Source organism: Convolutriloba macropyga, chromosome 6 (assembly GCF_964194025.1).
Source record: "Convolutriloba macropyga chromosome 6, txConMacr16.3, whole genome shotgun sequence".
Classification (NCBI taxonomy): domain Eukaryota; kingdom Metazoa; phylum Xenacoelomorpha; order Acoela; family Convolutidae; genus Convolutriloba; species Convolutriloba macropyga.
In genome coordinates, this window is record NC_134473.1 from 18,018,193 (window position 1) to 18,037,815 (window position 19,623).

At 36.6% G+C, this 19,623-nt stretch overlaps 1 protein-coding gene across 1 annotated transcript; it reads right to left on the reverse strand.

Moving 5' to 3' along the window:
• Positions 1 to 3,404: 3,404 nt before the first annotated feature.
• LOC142340830 (uncharacterized) lies at positions 3,405 to 18,972 on the reverse strand. Its single transcript, XM_075391567.1, has 3 exons — positions 18,841 to 18,972; positions 14,531 to 17,036; positions 3,405 to 3,603 (listed from the first exon to the last, which is right to left on the reverse strand). Exons 1-3 carry the CDS (start codon positions 18,917 to 18,919, stop codon positions 3,480 to 3,482), a joined length of 2,709 nt encoding a protein of 902 aa, XP_075247682.1. The 5' UTR covers positions 18,920 to 18,972; the 3' UTR covers positions 3,405 to 3,479.
• Between the last annotated feature and the right edge of the window lie 651 nt (positions 18,973 to 19,623).

Genomic DNA, 19,623 nt, shown 5'->3' on the forward strand with positions numbered 1-19,623 from the left:
GATGCTGTGTCCGAGGTTGTTGAAACAATAAGGATTTCTTTGTGTTCGAAAGAAAGTTACTATGGAGTTTTTTTTTATTTATCGAAGGCTTTCGATACTGTGAGTCATGAAATTTTGCTCCAAAAATGTTTTGCGCATGGCTTGAGGGGGAAATTTATGACATTCTTAATTCATATTTGACCAACAGACAACAATGTGTTTCAGTTAGCAAGCAGCGATCATCCTTTGAAAGCATTTTTTGCGGTGTACCGCAGGGTTCTGTTTTAGGGCCACTTCTGTTCTTGATTTACGTAAACGATCTGCCTGCTTTTTGTACAAACTGTAATGTAACTATATTTGCTGATGATACAAATATTTACGGAAAGATGGATGATGGAATTAATGATACAATAGAAAATGTGTCAGTTTGGATGGAATCAAATAAGTTAGCAATAAATAGAGATAAATGCAAGGCTATAAGTTTTGGTGCTACTAATGAGACACCTGAAATAAAAATTTATGATTACAGCATCGAATTTGTCGACCACATTAAGTACTTGGGTGTATACATAGATAGTAAACTGAGCTTCAAATCACACCTTGAGAAAATAATTAGTCGGATGAATTCATTAACAGCGGCAATCTATCAGTATAAAAATTTTTTCAAAAGACACATACTAGTCCGATTATACAATGTTTACGTTCAACCAGTATTACAGTACGGGGTTTTGTTGTATGGAGTGCCAATAAAAGCGATCTTCAAAAATTAGAGTGGCGGCAAAGAAGAATTTTTCGTTTGTTATTTTCAGCTAAGAGATTCCAAAGCATTGACGAACTGCGATGTAAACACAAGTTGTTTTCTGTTAAAGAGTTACACATATGTGAACTGATAACATTACTGTCAAGAATTCTCCGCCATGAACATCCAAGCAAATTATTAAATAACTCATTTCCGGAATTAATTGAAGAAAATATCCAAATAAATGAAAGAACTCATGTAGTCAAAACAAAATAATTGCAAACGAAGCAAAGAAACAAGTCACTCATAAATAGATTGAGACGCTTATATAATGTTTTAACTAAAATGGATGAAAGTATTATTCAAAAATTATGCTCATTTAGTGCACAGGATTTAGCAAACTTTTTACATTGTTTTAGAGACTCATTTATTATAGATAACAGATTTTTTGTTAACCTTTTTTGGTAGGGAATAAAGCGAGCTGCATTTTTTTTGTAAAATTGGCATTCTTATTAAACATTTTCTTAGGGGTTTCTAAGTTTGATTGGAAAGTGGTGTTACCAGGGTAAAATATGATTTTAGAGGGTTTGAATTAACAAATAAGTAGACTTTGAGAAGAATTAAAAGGCATCACTTGACAGGTCTAGCGACCTTTTGATGTCCTTTCGGGTTATGTTTTGTTGTTTGTAAATTTATAAATGCAAGCAATGGAATAAACTCGAGAACTAATTTATTATTATTATTATTAATCATGTGTTACTTAGAAATAAACAAAACTGGTCTCTGTAATTAAAATAGAGACACTGCGGGACAAATACGTCAACTTCATGCCAAAATAAACATTATAAGGATCAAAATAAGGTAATTTCTGAGTCTTACGAGGACCTGAAATGCAGTCACACATCTATAATATCTCAGATTCAGATAGTTTTATGCCTGCTGATTCCAAAACATCAAAGCCTAAATAACCGAGAATACTAGAAACAGAGCAAATCAACAGAAAAGCGTGGCAAAATTAACGTTGGCAGGAAAACTGTTAGGATTAGAAAAAGTCATGCTCAAGATCTTTATTCATCGCTACTTCAATTTCTGCAAAAACCGCAAAGTGATGAAAACACTGTAGTTTCGGTAACTGAAAAACTTTGAAAGACACCAAGAGCAAAAAATAAAAAAAAATTGTTTAGTTTTGTTTTGGGCGTTTACTTAGTAACTTTCTCTTCTAATTTTTTAAAACTTTCCTATATCGACAATATATATCATCCAGTTGTGAAATTTTTTATTTTGTTATTGAAACTGAAAGGCTAAATTTTGCACCTAAATCATATTTTGAGAAACATTGCCCTGGTGGAATATCCAGCTCTTCAGAGCATCATTTTAGAATTCAATGAAGTAGCAGATTTTATGTTAGAATTGTTTAAAACGCGCTAATTTTTGTTAATTAAACGCATCTATATATAAAATATGTTCCAATTTTAAGATCAGCATTTTTATTCGGCCATTTTTATTCATTTTTTTCAGCGGATGTTTTACATCAATTCAAACTAAAATCAATGTTTTTGTACGTCAATTTTGGTACGCGTATTCTTAATAGAGGCGTATTATTTTGAATGCGTGGTAATTTTCAGAAAAAAAATTGTTCATTTCTAGGAGCATGAAAAACGCTCTAAAAACGCAGAAGTGCATAAGAAAAAGGTGGCTAAAAGATGCTACTTTGAAATAAGCTAAATTGTTCCTTCTATTTCAATAATCAAAGAACGTCTGCTCTTTTGTTTCTAAAATTGGCATTTTTCAGAAAAAAAAATGTGTTCATTTGTAGAGCGTATTTCCGTGTCATATAAATTTAAAAATTCTTTTTTCAACAATAGTAAGCGTTGTGCAAAAAGTTAGAGCGTATTTTGTTCAAAAGTTGGTTGTTTTTAATATTAGACCAACTGTTTGCTCCTAATGTTGATCAAAGAGATTGCTAGTGAGAGCAAAGTTTGGGACCTTTATGGGTTGGGACCCCACAATCTTTGAATGGATTGCAATCATATGTTCTCCACTGAGCCATATGGTCCACACTGCGAGAGTCTTATAAGGATCTCTTATATTGAGCTATTATTTCAAGCTCCATCTTACGATTACAACTTACTCTCAAGTTTGTATGCCTTAACATCCAATTCCTGAAACATTGAGGAAAATTCAAATCTTTCTTCAATTTTTTTTTTCAAAAATTGATTTCCAAAGTATTGAGCGCCTTCCTAATAAACTGGAAACATTCCCATAAATGGAGTGCGTTTGATTTAGCAATTTATTGTGCTTTTGAGTCAATGATTTCTAAACGTAACGCATTTTAGCGCATTCCTTATATCAAAAACGATAAACTCCTCGACGCCAAATTGCATAAGAATATATCAAATTTTCAACAAATTAGAGCAGGATTTCTTTACTTGTGGGTCAACCATAAGTCCAACGTTCAAACGTTTGGTGAAAACAAAAATTTTCATGTCATGTTTACATTAGATGGTCGCTTCAGTTGGCGAGAACTTAATTTAGATAAACATTCTGAGCAGCAAAAAAAAGTGCTGAAAGAAGGGTTCGTAATCTCGAAAAAAAAATTGTTCATAAATTGCTATCCTAAACTGACTCTTGGACAAATGAAGGTGTATGTTTTTCTGCTTCAGTCTATGTAAAATTCGGAAGAAAAGCATTTCATAATCGTTAATTTTTTTAAATAATGATATTTAATTTTGGTCGCTATTCGAATTGTTCTTTTCCCATTCTACTTCACATTGAGAGGAGATGGCTTTGTACGTGGTGCTGCGACTGGAAGTGCCAACATGGCAGTAGAAAGAGCTCTGGGCATCTCTCGATCATCAGTCATCATTGTCCAGTTGCCCGAATCCCTAAAGTCACTTCAATATTGACAAAAATATTCCGTTGTAATAAAATAATGTGTGTGTGTCAATGAAATACAACTAAAATAGACGAATTCGACCAAGTTTAAAGTTGAGTCTATTGAACTCAAGTCTTTTGCAAATGAGAGTTTCAAATATTAATCGAACAGTGACCCTCCCAGGTCGAGGTGTGCGTTAATGATCAGACCCATCCAGACTAAACTTGGTCATGATCAGACCCATCCAGACGATAATCTGCCATGATCAGACTTTAGCTCGTTTTTCATACGTGCTCGTTTTTGACTCGTTTTTATTGTTGCCATGATTAGACCCATCCAGACCATAGTCAGCCATGAACAGACTTTAGCTCGTTTTTAGAAATTGTGCTCGTTTTTACCTCGTTTTAAAACTCTTTGCTCGTTTTTACCTCGTTTTAAAAATTTTTGGCTCGTTTTTACCGCGTTTAAAAATTTCTGCTCGTTTATAATTTTTTTCAGTCAGACTTTAGTACATAGAAGCGGTGAAACTTTCTGTTAAGCGATTAATTTTGAACATTTATTAGGTAGCAAGTACCACAAAACACAATTGTCATAAGTCTGTTAAAATTGACAAAGCACGTAGTCCCTGCAAAATAGTCAATCATACGTTTTGTGTTCCGATAACATAACGTTTTCATTGATAAAATTTGTACCTTTCTCAAGCCAGAAACCGTAACATTTCTCAACCTTCCAATCCGTTTTAAACTCATCCTATAACAGGACGACTTTATTATGTTGCTCGTCCATGTAATCAAAAACGCGCTTTACCCCCCCCCCCCTGTGCGTTTTTAATTGTCTGATCATTAACGCACACCTCGACCTGGGCTACACGAGACCCTAAAAGGCAAAATGCCCCCTGGCATCCGTTCGGTACGGCGCTAAAAACAAATAATAGATTGTTAACATTTGTTGTTGTTTTAATCGTACTGAATACAAATTTATTTTTTAGGGTTTCTAACGTGTTTTTTTAAAAATTGCTCCTGTTTGCATTAATTTGTAAATCTTGTAAATCTTGAATATCTTTGTAAACATGTTGTAACTTAATGGAAGTATTTGCAAATGCTTGAAACGCTTGCAGCGAACGAGAGCCTTATTAATGTGGAGTTATACTATTTAGTTTATTGATGATCACCGTTATGTAATCCAAGTTAATTGTCAATTAAAGCAACGTTTCTTTGCAAAATGTTGCTGAAATAAGGCAAGCGTTTACAAATTTTTACAAATTAATGCAAAATTTGTTTGTAAAATTTTGTAGAAAAGAATACATCTCTTTGGAAATATTTATAAATTTTTTTTATATTTTTTGTGAATTTTTAATTATTTTCGACCAGGGTTATATTAGGTATGAAAAGACAATCCTCGGTATAATGCGTTTTTGTGAAGAAAAAATAGAAAAAATACATCGATTTTTGTATACTCGTGGAAAGAGTTTGCTCGACCTGTTTAAGTTTATGAAAAAAAACTACCTTCAAAAAACTCAGAAGTATGCACAGAAAATGGTCAGACCTACAAAAGCGAATGATTTGAAGCCATGAATAATAAATGCCGTGCTTTTAGCTAAGTGTTTTCCTCTATGCAGTTGAAATCAAAATTTAACCCCCGCCACCAGGAGTTTGTAACTCTTTTCATAAACTTAGGGCCTCAACTAGTAAATTAATTTTTAAGGATTAAAAAAAATTGTTGATTACGATTAACTTAGATACGGCCATTTCTTGTTACTTAACATTCTTGTATTAGAGCACTTGATTTTGTTTAACTGAATGGTTTTCATTAATCTTTTTGAAACTTTTTAATAGAACAACGATGTAAAAATGGTGGTTAAAAGATACGTGTAATAGCAACTGTTAATTTGTGGTCGGAATATTGAACAAAAACATCAACGTACATTGGTTATAATGGCATTTGGTATAATTGCATTGGTTAATTTGTCATGTAACCGTAAAAGTTTATCGATTCTCTAATAGACATATTGTTTTAAAGGTACTTCGACATCAACTATGAAAAGTTGACGGCAGATTCAGTTAATTGAAGTAATTTGCCATAAATTATGAAAAGTACTCAAAAATGACAAGAACCAACTAACGTCGGATGAATTGCTCCCGAAAGACAAGCTGTGGCCAATTAATTCAGGGGTGTAGCTTAGAAAATTTATGCTTGTAGAAACTCGTAGTTCATAGGGTTGCAACCAGAGACCTCCTGGATAGCAGTCAAACATCTTAGCTTCTGAGCTACAATAGCTTTGCGATGTAATTGATAACAATCGGATTTATATTAGCAACAAATTTCATTTTGGAATGAGATTAATTGAAATCACTCAAAATGAAAAAGTGCAGCGTGAAAAAGTCACTTGAGAAGTCAAAGAACGTCCCAGAGCAAAAACGCAAAAATTATTAAGCAAAAATTTTTGCCTTAACAGAGCGACACGTCTACAATAATTGATTCAAACTTTTTTCCAGTGGAATTAATAAAAAACGCGAATAAGATAAAATACTTTATAAAAATTGCTTTAGCTCAATATGCTTTTTGTACCGTGAAGCTGTCAATCTCTCACTATTTTCAATTAGCTTTACAGCTTTTGCCTAAAAAAGTCTCTGCCTTGTGAAAAATGGTATATGACGGTAACTTACTCGAAAATTGTAATATCCTAAATTCTTTTCAGAGCCAATAAGATTAGCAATGACTAGCAATGAAAAAAAAGATTAGCAACAATTATCAATGAAACAATTAGCAATGATGATTAGCAATGAAATAATTCACGTTACAAAAACTAAATGGTAAAAGGTTGGAAAACTTCAAAAATTAAAAATTTTATTGTCCTAGACAATTGGGGAACTGCATTTAACTACCATTGTCGTGCTTTTGCGAAACAACTCTTTTATATTCGTAATTGCAAAAGTAGTTTCTTAAGTGTTACTCAGACGCACTAATTTTAGATGACAAGAGAACAAATTTTTAATCGTTTTGCCCATTGATAAGTTACAACTTTTTATCGCGTTTTTCAAAAACAAATTGGTTTTTGATTGGTTTGGTGTATTAGATTTAAAGTGAACTCGTCATTTTTCTTTGCTTTACTCTCTGAAATTTTCAAAGTTTCAAGGCTAACTTAATTATATGCCTTGTAATTTTCAAAACTTGTGATCTTTTCTGTTTGTGCCCCCCTCAGCTTAGAGAGTGCATATTTATTTATACCCTCTGTCGTACACTATTTAGATTCGTCGATCATTTGCAGAGCGGGTTAGCTTATTTCCTTCAAAAGTTCAATTCGGGGCGCGTGATCTAAAGGTGAAATTATTTCGTGTACTTGCGGTGCGAGATACAAAGAGATATTTGCAACTGAACTTGAATTAATGAGAATGAAATTATGAAACTCAAGTGCTTGTAAGCAACTGAAGAGATGTGATCAGACAGGTCTGATCACGAGGCGGGAAACCAAGATAGGATGAAGATGAACAACTTAAGTCAAGAACTGAATAAACATAAAGTGGTAATCAATGGCAAATGAAATTGAACTGACTTAAATGCATCGTATGAAATATTACTGCATCAAATAAATAAAGGGAAAATGATATCCTTGGGTACCACATACCCCTTGTTGCGACAAAGAAAAATTGCGGTATGAGAAAATTTTTCGTATGTATAAAAAATAAACAATACTTACTAATTAATAATTGGTCCCCAGTTATATAAATAATAACAATATATGCACTGGTTATCATAGCTGAAATTAAAATAATATTAGAATAAGAGTTTTTAATTTCGCAGTTTATGCAGTTTATGTAGATTGAAACTTTTTGGTTTGAAAGTCATTCATCAATTTTTTCTTGATTTTCGGCTTCAAAAATAGTCATAAATCGCACCAACGTCGGGGTGTATTGATCAAGGATTGAGAGAACTTGCGGGGCGGGTGGCCAGACCTCTCCGATTGTCGGCGAGATGTTTGTTTCTTTCGGCTGTTGTTCGGCAGAGTGTTGAACACTTTCGATAACTGACGCAGGTGGAGGCTGAAAATTCTCTACGTCCCCCGCTCTGCGTGGACGTTTAGATGGGGCTGCAATTGTCGTCTCTGACGACGAATTCTTAAAACCATAGTAAGAGGGGCTACGACGGTTTCTGTCCGAAGGTCTTTTAGCCTGTGGAATTGCGTTTGCTAGTGCTGAAAAAGATGTAGGCTGAGGAGAATTTGGTTGCTGGCACTGGGAAATAGCCATTTCAACTTGTTGTTGATTCCGAAGAGCGAGGAAATTGTGAACCCTAGGGATTCGCCCTCGCATCGCGCGTGAAAAATTTGATTTCGTAGATGAGACTTGCTGCCCGGGACGCGATTGCGATGTTTCATATCTTGTTCCCCTTTGATTTTCCCTGTGAACTGTTTGATGTGGCTTTGGATCTGTTCCTCCAACAATTTTTTGCCTATTCTTGGCCATCGACGGTCCGCATACACTTTCAATGGAGTCTGTCTCTCCTGCAGAGTTCCAAATTTTGCGATGTCTCTGTTTCGCACTGTGACAATGGATTGGCCAGGCTCTTTAATAGTGGATGTAGTGGGGTCAACTATCAGAATTTGCAATCCAGGAGGAAGAAACTCTTATACGCTTTCTAAATTTTTCTTCGAACGCCGCTTGCCGTGTATTTTCCTGGCCAATTTAAGTTCGACAGCCCGTTCTTGGAATGGAAGTGGTCGGCAGACTCCTGTTTGAAGAAAGCGTGATTCCCCGTCCGTGCTCTCTCGTTCTTTGTTCTGCGCCTCCTGCAAAGCCCGAGTCATTCCTGCTTTAACCTCTATGTCACTTCGATAGCCGTAAATCTACTTCTTATCTAGAAGGATTTCCTCTGGCATGACTGTGTCTTCATCTAAATAGTGGTTTACAAAATTCTCATATGAGAGATTTAATAATTTAGGCTTAGTCGATATCACGCTCAGCGGGATATTATTTTTTCTGCCGAATTGTGCTTCGAAAGGCGAGGTCTTTGTTGCTTTATATGAAATGCGTTATTAGTCGATTTTTCTTCTTTGATACATGCTAGTCTACTTTTAATCATTTGAATGAGTCTTTCTACCAAACCAAAAGCACGATGATAATAAACGGAGCTTCAATAACATCGATATTGTTTTTGCTACAGAAATTCTTTACTTGATGACCAGCCAAACATTTCGCTTGATCCAATCGAATAGATCAAGGAATTCCATGATTTTCAATACCAATATCCAAAAACTTTAAAAGTTTTAAACATTCGATCCATTAGCTTTGTTATATATACATGCAGTGGGGTATTTGGAAAAACGATCAATAGCAGCTAAGAAATAAATCTCGTTATACTTGTTATCAAAAATTGGACCTCCAAAATCAATTTGAATTTCTTGATTTGGTAAAACACACGGCACATGCGGTCGAAATTGCATAGCAGAAATAACAGATTTAAGGTTCTTACCGATCACTGTAACAACATTCTGTTGCTTTAGCAATAAGCTCCCGATTCATGTAGGGCCACCAGCAGTGCGTTGCCGTACAAATCATACCCAATGTACCTGGGTGGCTTACGTGAATATCATCAATCAACGCCTCTCGAAGAACGTTCGGGATTGTGACCTTTTCATCTACACACACACACAGCCGGAGCGGACATGCAGGACCCTCCAATACGAATGTATGTACGGGTTGACGGCTTTTAGACGACTTTCATTATTTGTAATTTTACAATCCCGTATCTCTTTTACAACTGCGTCCCTGCTTGTGAGAGATGCAATAAGAGACTTACTAAAGATCTTATTTATAATATGGTCAAATGTAGGGATCTGTGGACTAGGCGTAAGAGGGGTACTGGCGTTGGAAGATAGGGCTGGAGGTGTTGGTGTTATTATTTGAGTGGAACTTGCGGCGCGAGTGTTACTCGGAGAATTAGATAGTTGAACTGCGGGGCGAGATGTAGTTGGAGGCGTAGAGGGTTGATTCGCAGTTCGAGAGGCGTCTGTGAACCAAACTCTAGTGATACGCTTTTTAGAAGGCATGCTGTTTTTATGTCTGTTGATATAGTTTAATTTCAAGGTGTGTTTGAAGTTAAGAGGATTATTTGATTTAGGAATAGGCGACTGATTTTTAAGATGACTCAAGGCAAAAAACATTGGTTCTATTTTTGGGTGGTGACTTCTAGAGATATTTGTGGAAATTCTCCAAATCGGCGGGAATTTAGAATTAGTGAAATGAGTTTCGGGCTTTGCGAGAGATAATTCATTCTGATTTTGGAAGGATTGTTTATAATGAGTTGTATTTTGCTTAGCAAGTGAATTGTTAATTGGTATTTGCGACGCCAGATATGCATATTTTAAATTGTTGAAATTACCACTAGTATTTGCAAAGTGATTTCGTGGCGTGGGTGATAAGTAAGAATCATGCTTGTGTACGCGCTTTGCATGTGTGCTAATTAAATTTATCGCATTAATTGTAGTCTCAAATTTAGGTGTGATCTGATGTGCGGGATCATGTGCTTGGATTATTGAACACAAGATTCTTTAGATTTTAAATTGAGGGAATTAACTGATGCAGAGATAAGTTTTAACTTTGCCACAATTAATTCTTCATCATAAGCAGAAACCTTTTTTGCCTTTTGATTTGGCTGCCGGGAGATGTAGTCAACTAGTCCCATCTTTGCACCAGGCAAATGTTCAATATCAAATTGAAAAAGAAGTAGCCTATCAATCCAGCGGGTCAAATGGCTGTTGTATGATTTATTGGATCGACTCTCTTGTCATATAGAAAGAAGAGCTCTGTGATCTGTAATAACTGTAAAATGTTTGCCGCAGAGAAAATTCTTACAATATTCGATAGACCAAACGACTCCAAGAAGTACAAGTTCTTTAACACTATAACGCTCTTCACACGAATTTATGAATCGGGACGTAAATGCAATTGGTTTCCACCCGTCAACCGTTAATATTCAAGAGCGGCTCCGAGACCGGAACGGGAGGCGTCACATTTCACGCGCGTTTCGAGTTGCGGGTCATAGTGGCTATTTTCCGTGGCGTTTGCGATGCGGTTCTTTATTTCAATAAAAAAAAATTCATGTACATCAGTCCAAATAAATTTAGATGAATTTCTTAGTAGAGGTCGGAGTGGATGGCTAATTTGGGCTAAATATGTTATAAATTTGCTGATGTAGTGTACTGAGCCCAGAAAAGAACGGAGTTTCTTCAATGTCTCTGGGGTTTCGAGAGACAAAATAGCGGAGGTCTTGCTCTCGATAGGTGAGATACTTGATTGTGAACTTTGATACCCGAGCCAATCAAATCCAAGTTTTGAGAAGTGACATTTTGGAAAGTTGATCCTAAGATTTTCGTCATCTAAACGTTTAAGACATTTCAAAACGTACTTTTTATGTTCTGCCTCTGATCCTTTACTTACAATCAGAATATCATCAACAAAACAATAAGTATTTTTTAAACCAATGAGAATATAATCCATGGCTTTTTGAAATTCCGCCGGCATATCAGTTAGACCATCAAATCCAGTTTGAAATCTGTATGTACCAGTCATGTCTCCGCTTATTATATTGAAATTACAGTAATTTTTTGTGTTAGGACCTAGATTTAATTGGCTGTACGCGTATTTCAAATCCAAAGTGGAAAATATATTGTGTCCTGCGGTGCAGGGGCACTAATCTGTTGAAAAATAGATTCGAGGAGCGTATCAACATTAGGCACTTGATATTTATTTTTTTTGAGAACAGCTTTATTTAGTCTTTTGGAGTCTAGAGTCAATTTAATTGATTGATCTTTCTATCACAATGGGAGATATAAAAAGTTTCAGGGCAACTAGAAAGTTTTATTATGTGTTTTTCGTCTAAGAATTTTTTGAGATTCATGTTGACTTTATCTTGAAGATTTATTGGTATGCGTCTACCTTTTTGATGTCTAGATTGAAAGTCTTCAACAAAATTAGATTTAGCCAAATGATTTTTTTATCTTCCGATCCGCAAAAAACAAGTTAGGAAAACTTTAAGCAATATGTTCTTTGAACTCTCACTATGCAAAAATGTTGTTGACCTGGTTACCTTGTACTGAAGAAGATACCGCTAGACCCAGATGATCGAACAGATCTCTACAGATGATAGATTTCAAACCGTCCGCAACGACGTAGAAAATTGCCGAAATCGATGTCCATCCGTTGCCCGTAATGGGAGTCTGTATTTTGCCTTCGCTATGAATCAGTTCGTTGGAGAATGTTCTAAGTTGTGGACTAACCTCCTCGTGAATCCAGACAGCATGTAGACTACTTTTCACTACTTGCATCGCGAGTGATCGATTAAGAGTACTGCATGCACTCCCGGAGTTCACGAGAGGAGTATTTAGGATGTTACCAATTTCGATAGGCATATTGAGAGGCCCGATCTTTGCTATGTCATTTTCAATTAATGCAACTGTATTATCTTCCCCACTGTTGTAGTCCGACTCGTACAATTTGGTTGTCCGAAGAAAATTTACTGAATCCTCTGGGTGAGGTTCCTCATCTACTGTGTTCACTGTTCGCTTCTTTGAATTTTGGGGTTTTGCAATCTTTTCTTTTCTACAAACTTTGGCGAAGTGATTCATTAACCCGCATTTATTGCAAATTTTTCCCTTGGCGATGCATTTATGGCGATGGTTAGGAAGCCAATTTCCACAACAATTTGAGCAATAAAGATGTGGTGTACTGTTTAGTTTCTGGAAATTATTCGGGAAGGACCAATTTGCTGATCGGGGGTTGCTCGGAAGGTGAATTGCGTTCACGCTGGCCGGGATGAGTGTCTTGTTATGTTTTTGAATTTGATGCTGGTTTCGCATCCCGAGTTTCATATTGATAGACAACTCTAGTGCCTGCCGCAGCTCTACCGTCTGTTTGAGGAGTTCTTTTTGAATCTCCGGATCAATCAAGTTAGTGATGAATAGATCACGCATCAGAGTTTCCTCCTTATTCTCAAAGTCACTATTTCTGCTAATTCTTTTTAGCTTACCATAGAAATGTACTACTGTTTCTCCCCGAAGTTGTTTTGTTATGAGAAAAACGTGTCGGTCGAAGATGATAATTCGGGGACGGATGAGTGCGTCTTCCACGATCTTCCAGAATTCTGCAGTGGATATTGTATCGATCAGGATGTGCGGGTTCTTACAGTTTAGGATCCGACGTCCTTCCACCCCGATGCTCAAGTAGAGCAGGGACACTGTTTTTCGATCCGAGAGAGGCCATGGCTTGTCTCCACACATTGTGCCGATTTCGATTAGACGTTGGCACTTGTTTTGCCAATTTATCTTTTGCTGGGCGTGACGAGCATTTCTCTCTCTTTCTGATTGAGCAGATGAACCAATGATTGTTTCCTCATATATAGGCTCCAACGGGAGATCCACCATCTCGGGTTTTGGTCCAAGTAGAGTTTCTAGGGTTATATTCTCCTTCGCCAGCAATGTCAATTTATATTGCACTCTCCGTTTTTCCCAGCGAAGAGGGGGATCGGGTGTATATTATTGTTCATTTTTTTTGACAACATAGCGGAACTTCCCATTCTTCCTGCAAAATTAATATCATTTATTGCAAATGTAATTGCTTGCCAAAAATAAGTTTCAGTGAAAAGCATTTAGTTGATAACGCCCTGTATGTGTCCTTATGTCTATGCTAAATTGTCAGTGGGTGAAAGAAAATTCAACGGAAATTGATTCGTTTACCAGATTTACTTTACGAAACCGTTTTTTCATGCTAAGTGTTTAATGTGAGTCGAAACATGGCTCCCATTATGAAACAACTTAGTCTAGTTTTTTAAATAAGGATCCCATTAGGAGAAGAGAGCAAGATAAACTTCTTCTCAGGAAACTTAGAAAACACAAGTGATCGAAAGATCTCGTAGGAAATTTGAGAAAAGAATGTGAAATCACTTTTCCTAACAGGAAAATAAGGAAATGCCGGTATTAGTAAGATAATCAAGAATCCAAGGTATGTAAAACGAGCTAAAATCTGATCAAAGCTGATTATTGCCTGGATGGGCCAGATCATGACTGATTATCATCTGGATGAGTCTGATCATGGCTGATTATTATCTGGATGAGTCTGATCATGGCTGTTTATTGTCTGGGTTAGTCTGATCATGGCTGATTATTGTCTGGATGGGCCAGATCATGACTGATTATCATCTGGATGAGTCTGATCATGGCTGATTATCATCTGGATGAGTCTGATCATGGCTGTTTATTGCCTGGTTGAGTCTGATCATGGCTGATTATTGTCTGGATGGGCCTGATCATGGCTGTTTATTGTCTGGGTGAGTCTGATCATGGCTGATTATTGTCTGGATGGGCCTGATCATGACTGATTATCATCTGAATGAGTCTGATCATGGCTGTTTATTTTCTGGATGGACCTGATCATGGCTGTTTATTGTCTGGCTGAGTCTGATTATGGCTGATTGTTGTCTGGATGGGCCTGATCATGACTGATTATCATCTGGATGAGTCTGATCATGGCTGATTTTTATCTGGATGAGTCTGATCATGGCTGTTTACTGTCTGGGTGAGTCTGATCATGGCTGATTATTGTCTGGATGTGCCTGATCATGACTGATTATAGTCTGGATAAGTCTGATCTTGGCTGATTATTGTCTGGATGGGCTTGATTACGACTGATTATAGTCTAAATGAGTCTGATCATGGCTGATTATTGTCTGGATGGGCCTGATCATGACTGATTATAGTCTGGATAAGTCTGATCATGGCTGATTATTGTCTGGATGGGCCTGATTATGACTGATTATAGTCTGGATGGGCGTGTTCATGATTGATTAACAATTTACAACAAATTGGAAAACCAATTATAAGTTTGTAAATTGCAGTTTTAGATGTCTTTTCAAAGGTGAGGGCAATTGGGTCCTGAATTACTAACTGCTTTTGCTTTGTGGGCGTTGCTTGTTGTGGTCTAGCTGTCATCGACATATTCGGGCTCACCAGACCGGACCTCTGGACATTATTCAATTGTGAACTATCTAGATATCCCATTCCGGCTGGACTTCTTTGACTTTCGGCGCTAGCTGGTCGTCTTCCAAATTTGGACAATGACTCGTCACCCACTGACAGTTCCGACTCAGCATAAGAGTCAAGCTGGCTTCCTGGAATGCTCAACTTTTGGCGGTCGAAATTCCCAAAATCACTTTGAGCAGGTGACCTATCTGACCTTGAGCTTTCGGGCCTGCTAGGCGTCCAGCTAGATCGTGGGTTGAGGCTTTCGAAGCCTCTGGTATCTTTTTCACGAGATATTATCAAATTTACATTGCCTTGTACGTTCTGCAAGTAACGGTTTAGGTGGTCTTCTTGATAAATTTCAACATTTTGACCGTCAATTGCTATTATTTTATCGCCAGGTAAAAGTGAACAATTTTGAGAGTTTGCAAAAGTTTCTTTTATTTGAGCTATTCGCGCATATTTCCCGACAATAAATCCAATTTTTTCACCTGGTTCTAACTTAATTTCTACAAATTTGATCAATTTTTCAGTTTCTTTGCTTCCCTGTGGTTGGTCAGCGAAAACGCTCAGATTTTGGTTGAGCATGTCGGATCCATTTTGATCCGTTAACTGTTCAATGTTTCGCTCAGATGAGTTTTCATTTTCGGAATATCGCGCAATGGCGTCTTGAAACTTATAGTGACTCGAGCAAAGTTGTAATAGATATTTTCCCTTTCGGTTGGACTCAACGATATATTCCCAGCTGGGAAATTCCTCGTTGTAAGTTTCAACAATAAAACTTCGTTTCATTAATGAGACACTTTTGACATCAGACCAGCTTAAAGAATAAGTTTGTTCACGAAATAGCTCATCGTCGTCATCCAGTTGCCAATAGTCAATTCCGACTGTGGAAATCCCGAGATGAACTGGAAAATTCCTACCAGAGTCGTCGGTTCCGAGAAGCCTGTAAAAATGTCTACCATAGTCGCCGATTTTACAGCATTGCATAATCATCCTTCCTTCGGCTTCAACTGCACTTAAACCCGAGTTGGCATTATGTAATGCGCTGAGAGTCGCTTGAACATGTTCAAGGCCGAGGTAAGCAATAACGCTCTCGGCTACGTAATGTTCGCATTTGAAGTAACTATTACCATATTTGGTAAGATCTTGTGTGACGTCACCATATTCGGCTTGCAATGCCAAGGAACCGAGAATCAAAGCCAAGTCCTCGGAGCAGTCGTATTTGTCGTCGAGCAGATCTTTGCGAAGTTGTAAATAAAAATAATGGCGTGTTAATGGATCTTTTAAATGATTTATATCGGAGGAGTAAAATTTAACTTGGAAGTATAAAGTAAAAGTTGATGACATACCGTGTCGCCACATATCAGGCGCGACATCACTAAGTTGTTCCGGGAATTCCAAAAAGAAATATTCCTCCTCTAAGGCATAAGTTAACCCGAAAAACGAATGCTCAATTAAATTCAAGTGGGCTACAATTGCATCAAATATATCTTGAATTGTGGATTTCAACGTGCACGCTACTATCAATTTTTGCCCATTGTTTAAATGTATCAAAACATTTCTTTTAGAATCGGAACTTACGGGAGAGCTTTCGAACAGATCGTTCTGAAAGGGAATATTTATTGGCTCTGGTTTTTGTGCGTTCCAAAATAGAAATTCGGGTCCCAGTTTAAATGTTTGTTGCGTGGGTTCTGGATACGCGTCCAATTTTGCTAATTCCAGTCCTGGCATCGAAGTCCTGAATGGGTTTTCCATTTGATCAGTTTGTATTGCAAAGTGGGCTTGGTTTTCAAAAGGTTTGCTCAAATCGGATGTTGAAGTTGATTTGGATAAATTTTCATTCAGTTCGGGTTTGTCGATTGAAGGAAATTGCATAGACTTGGAAATTTTTCTACTTCTGGAAAACTTGCGGTTGGGTTGATCATTTAGTTTCGCATCAATCTTTGCACTCGACTGCTTGTGATTCAAATTATCTGATAAAGGCCTATTGGCTTCGAAGTTTTCGGGTTCTTGTCTTTTCTGTGGGAATAAAACGGTTTCCAATTGTTGAATAATTGGATCTTGCACGCGACGCACCTCGGGAGTAGGTTCGAGTCTGAATGTGGGCTTTCTCCTATTCTCAACACTTTTTGGCACGAAACTTTGTAAGGGAGTTACTGTGGATGTGGGTTGATTTTGAACAAAAATTTTTTCATGTTGATGAAAATTTTCAATCGGTTTTCCAACATAAGGATGCAATATTTTGGGCATTACAGCTTGAAAGGCAGAGTTCTGAATTGGCACAGGCTGACTCGCATAGTCCGAAGGTCGAGGCATTGTAGATTTGAGGAGTTCGGGTATGTAGGGGGGTTTTGTCGTGGGTTTATCACTCGACTCTCCGAAGAGGTATTTGGCCATTTTTGTTATTAAAACATCCGGGGGGTTTGATCCTAATCACATTTGTTTTAATTATTAGTTTTTAAATGAAACCTGATATTGTGCATCTGAATTAGCCATTTCTATGATCATAATTGTTGGACTGACAACCTAGTTTATATTCGCCTTTCATAACTTTCTATACTGTTGCTCAAATTTTCCCAACCACTACTGTAAATATGAACGAAACGAAAAAACCTGAGATTTTGAAAAAAACAGATTTGTCAATATTAATGGTAGCATTTTCAGAGAACAAGGAGGATCAGTAAAGTGAGTCCGTATGTAAAATTAGATCTCATCTTGTTGAATTTTATAATCAATTCTAAAATCCGTAAATCAAAGGACGCTTAGATATACACTATGATACCAAAAAAACTAAGTAGAGTACGATTTGAGCTCCTTGAAATCGATTTTTGATCAGAAAGTTTAATTAGCGCTATAGCGTGAAGAAAAGGTGCAATTTTGAAGTTTTAAACGAGATTTCCTTCTAGTTATCTCCCCTTGCACAGAAAAGATGGTTAAAGTGTTTTGTTCTCTTAAAATTGCCTAGCCATTGTGATTCGATATCTTATGCTTTCACAGAAGAAATACGTAATACCAACTCAGCTTTAAATCGAGACCTATTGCAAAAAACACCTTGGTTCGATCCATCTCAAACGACAAAATCGTAATACTTTGAATAGAGCGAGCAAGTTTTTGTGACAAAAAAGACAAAAAATCGATTTCGGATATACGACTACTTGCATTTTGAACTGAAATACAATCAAATGGATTGAAATTATTTATTGGATGCCCAAGCAGGCAAAACGTTTTCAGGCGTTAGCACATTTTCAGGATTTACGAAAAAAAATGTGCATAAAGTACATTATTTTTTAACAAGATAAAACACCTGAGAATAGTAAAAAGATTGTCCGCAACTACGGAAACTGAATGGGATGTACTGAGGTGACTAGAACATAGTCCCGATCGTAGTCCAATTGGAAATTCATGCACGAGGATGGATTGATTGCAAAACAGACAATTTTGGTAATATTTAGAAGAAGATCTGTTGCAAATCTGGATCAATGTTTACGCAGATGTCCGTAGTAGCACGTATGGAAACTATGCAAGCAAACAATCTACTAGAATTTTTAAAAGCTTAAAGTAATGAGGTTTTAATGGAGAACTGTTTTGAATTCAAAATAATTGTTACAATTGAGGCTTTTGGCGCTTTTTTAAAAACTTTTATGCGTACGTAGCTTCTTGTTACTATAGTGTATGTTAACCGTCTTCGACTATTTTTTTCTCGTTGTAAAATTGCTGTCTGACAGATTATTGATACCATTGACAACGCAATATTATCAGCAAATGATTTGGTGATAATTTAAGAAACATATAATCTAAGAAATGTGCTGAAATCACTGAATCCATGAATTTTGGAAGTGCTGAACTCGCGTGAAAAATATGCTCAAAACTCCTAAACAAATGCATTGCCAAGTGCTTAATCTATTATTATTGTTATTAGTCACATTAAGCACTTAGAACTAAATTGTCAACACATTGGGCACATTTGAAACATAATTTTCGCACACTCAGCGGATTTTTCGCAATATTTTCTGCTTACTTTCGCTGACACCTACACCCAGCCATATATTCCCTTATTTTTTTAAAAAAATAATGGGGTAACAGTAAATTTTCAATGACACTTAATAATAACACGCCTTTTGAAGTTGATCGCTTCGCCGAACCTGGATCTATTTGCCGAAGCTGGATTAAAACTCGATTAAAATTTTTTTTTAATTTTTAGTCACTCTCAACAATTTGTAAAAATCAAAGTACCTGATGAAGCTACTTGAACTGTTGTGGCATCAAATATTTCATCAAACGTAGCTCTCACGACTGGAACTTTCTGAATCATTTTGGCTAACACTGTCTTCAACTTTGTTGACAATTCATCCTTGCTTCGCAGTTCTTCAATTATGAAATGTTGTTTCCTTTTCCGTTTGCAAAATTTTTTTTTCTCATATGAAGAAACTGTAATGCGTGCCTTATAACCAATCATGTTATTCATTGCTTAAACTAGTCTTAAAATGGCACTAAGAAAGTAGCTATATTGCAAGAATCTTACAAGATCAACGCGTATCTTGCCAAATTATGCTTATCCGACGACTGCCTTGCAAGATCTTGTAAGAGTTTTGTAAGATTACATACCACCTCGAAAGATCTTGCAAGATTCTTGCACGATGTTGAAAGAAAACCGTTGGATATGCAAGAATCTTGCAAGATAGGTGTCCATTTTGTAAGATTCCTTCAAGATAGCTACTTTAATAACGCTATTTTAAGTGATAATCATACCTCTTATTATAATATGAACTACGATAACCATTAAAATTACATTATTAATTTAGCTAAACTTCAAAAAACACGCTTATGAAAAATCCTTTGTTAATACCAGAAGTTCTTAGTGTCGGAAATTGAATTCCATCTGATTGGCATTCTGAGAAAGGGGGTGTTTCACCTTTGTAAGAAAAGGAAACAATTCCTTGAAATGTTAGCGCCCAAAACACAACTGCTCCGAGCGAGAACACGTAAGCTGCCTCTACATGTTGCATCAATGTCGGT

Excerpts from the sequence above, each read along its gene's own strand:
- LOC142340830 (XM_075391567.1), bottom strand. The coding sequence starts at position 18,919 with ATGATTCAGAAAGTTCCAGTCGTGAGAGCTACGTTTGATGAAATATTT. Across the intron at positions 17,037-18,840 it reads AGTTCAAGTAGCTTCATCAG|GATCAAACCCCCCGGATGTT; the intron begins GTACTTTGATTT and ends AAATGTGATTAG. Across the intron at positions 3,604-14,530 it reads ACGCCCACAAAGCAAAAGCA|GGATTCGGGCAACTGGACAA; the intron begins GTTAGTAATTCA and ends AAGTGACTTTAG.